At 35.2% G+C, this 1,881-nt stretch overlaps 1 protein-coding gene across 1 annotated transcript in view; it reads left to right on the top strand.

Moving 5' to 3' along the window:
• The window catches only part of LOC109588171 (uncharacterized), a 15,372-nt gene that overhangs the window by 9,371 nt on the left and 4,120 nt on the right, over positions 1-1,881 (top strand). Inside the window, exons 2-4 of the mRNA XM_020004352.1 lie at positions 131-418; positions 463-798; positions 862-1,840. Of these exons, the coding sequence (XP_019859911.1) occupies positions 199-418; positions 463-798; positions 862-1,840 (1,535 nt within the window). The 5' untranslated portion in view covers positions 131-198. The remainder of the gene's footprint in view (positions 1-130; positions 419-462; positions 799-861; positions 1,841-1,881) is intronic.

Below are 1,881 nucleotides of genomic sequence, written 5' to 3'. Positions count from 1 at the left end.
AATTCAATCCTACTACTTTTCCATTTTTAATGTTTTTTATTTACTTTTATAATTCTTATGCATGGGAGAAAATGAATTTTAATTTGAAAGCTATACTGCTGCAAATTTTTGTTTTTTTTGTGAACAATAGGACCAGCTCCTCCTACAGGTACAAACAAGCCATTGATAGGAGGTCCTCCACTCTCTCCTATTGCATTAATGGATATACCAGATGATAGACCAAAAGTATCTGAATTGATAAAGTTTCATGAGTTATTAATAAAAGGACAACTTGAGAAGTTTCTACCACTGCTTGATACTGATACTATAAGGAAGATTAGAAATGCTGTTAATGATCATGAAAGAATGTCTCTTCTTATAAGAGCATTTGAAGAACATCCAATACTGCTCCAAAAAGTGAGAACTACTGGAATAAAAGGTAATGTGTCAAGGTTTGTTGCATTTGTTGCATTTTTTGCATAGGTTTGTTCAAACCAATGGAAGGATCAATGTCACCAGAATACATTACAGTGAAAGAGATGTTAGCTGATCTTGTTGATCTGTTGGCAGGAAATGCTCCAGTTATTTCTCAGTTAAATAATCATCTCTTTTCATCTGATCTCATTCCTAAAGCAGTACATCTTACTGTTGAAAGTACTGCAGGACTCACTCCTTATGATAGAGCTAATAAAATATTCTCTTCAGTACTAGCAACACTTGAGTGTCATCCTAATCCTAACAGTGTGTTCTCTTCTCTCATTACTTCACTACAGAAAGTAGGACTCAACAACATGGCATCTAAACTGATGGAAAATTTAAGTAAGATACAGCATTTTACACCCCATTGATTTATTATTAATTGATTTATTATTATTATTATAGGAGGAAAAGGTGGTCATGTTGACCCTAATCTAGAGCAGCAACCATCAGTCAGTAAGGGACCACTTCAACCAGTGGATGTCACTCCACAATCTCACACACCACAACCAACAATCACTGGATCACAATCATCTACTCCTACTACTGTCATTGAGCTCAGTTCAAAGAGTGAAGTTGCTGCCAATATTAAAAGTCTTCATTCTCGGTTTGCATCTCTTGATTGTGATATAAGGGATGAGTTTGAGGAGCTGGTGAAACAGGGAAAAGTGAATCTTAAAGCTGTAGCTAGGAGTGCAGCTACTTACTTAAGCATTAAAGTATCCAGTTTGAAATATGGCAATGTTGATGACTTATTCTACTCTCTTCAGCCTCATTATGATTTCTTTAACTGTGATGGTGTGCTTAAACACTTGGCAGACACTTACCTTTCAACTGCACAAATTGAACTAACTCAATACATTCGTAGTGTTGATAAATTCTCAGAATCATCTCAATTGAAGCACATACGATCAAAAATCAAAGAGAAATTGTCATCATTACCAACAGCAGCTTCACCAACCACTAGCCATAAAAAAAAACCAGTTGTTATTCAGCTAAGCGACAGATGGGATGAAATGACTCTATCTAAATTTAAAAGAGTCCTTCAGTATTACTTTGGGCATAAAGTAGCAGATATTTCTACTATAGTGGACATTGATTTTGGTTCAGTTGTCATTACACTGTTAATACCAACCTCACTATCACAGTCTCTTATTGATGCTATCAATAACAGAACAAACTCAATGAGTAGATTAGGAATATTGGAAGTTGCTGTTGACAATAAAGCGATTCCTATCAAAAAAAAAGATGATAACAATTTTGATGTTTCGCTCCATGAATCAGTTAAAGCTGGTGATAGTTTTGAAGTATCAATGCTACTGCAGTTAGGAGCTGATCCTAACAGTAAAGATGAGAGAGGAAAGAGTGCAGTAGAAATAGCTAAGCAAGGAGGACACACTCAAATAAAAGAAATACTATTAACTG

This window comes from Amphimedon queenslandica, unplaced genomic scaffold (genome assembly GCF_000090795.2).
Source record: "Amphimedon queenslandica unplaced genomic scaffold, v1.1 AMPQUscaffold_12253, whole genome shotgun sequence".
In the NCBI taxonomy this organism is placed as follows: Eukaryota; Metazoa; Porifera; class Demospongiae; order Haplosclerida; family Niphatidae; genus Amphimedon; species Amphimedon queenslandica.
This window is presented reverse-complemented; position numbering and strand designations above follow the sequence as displayed.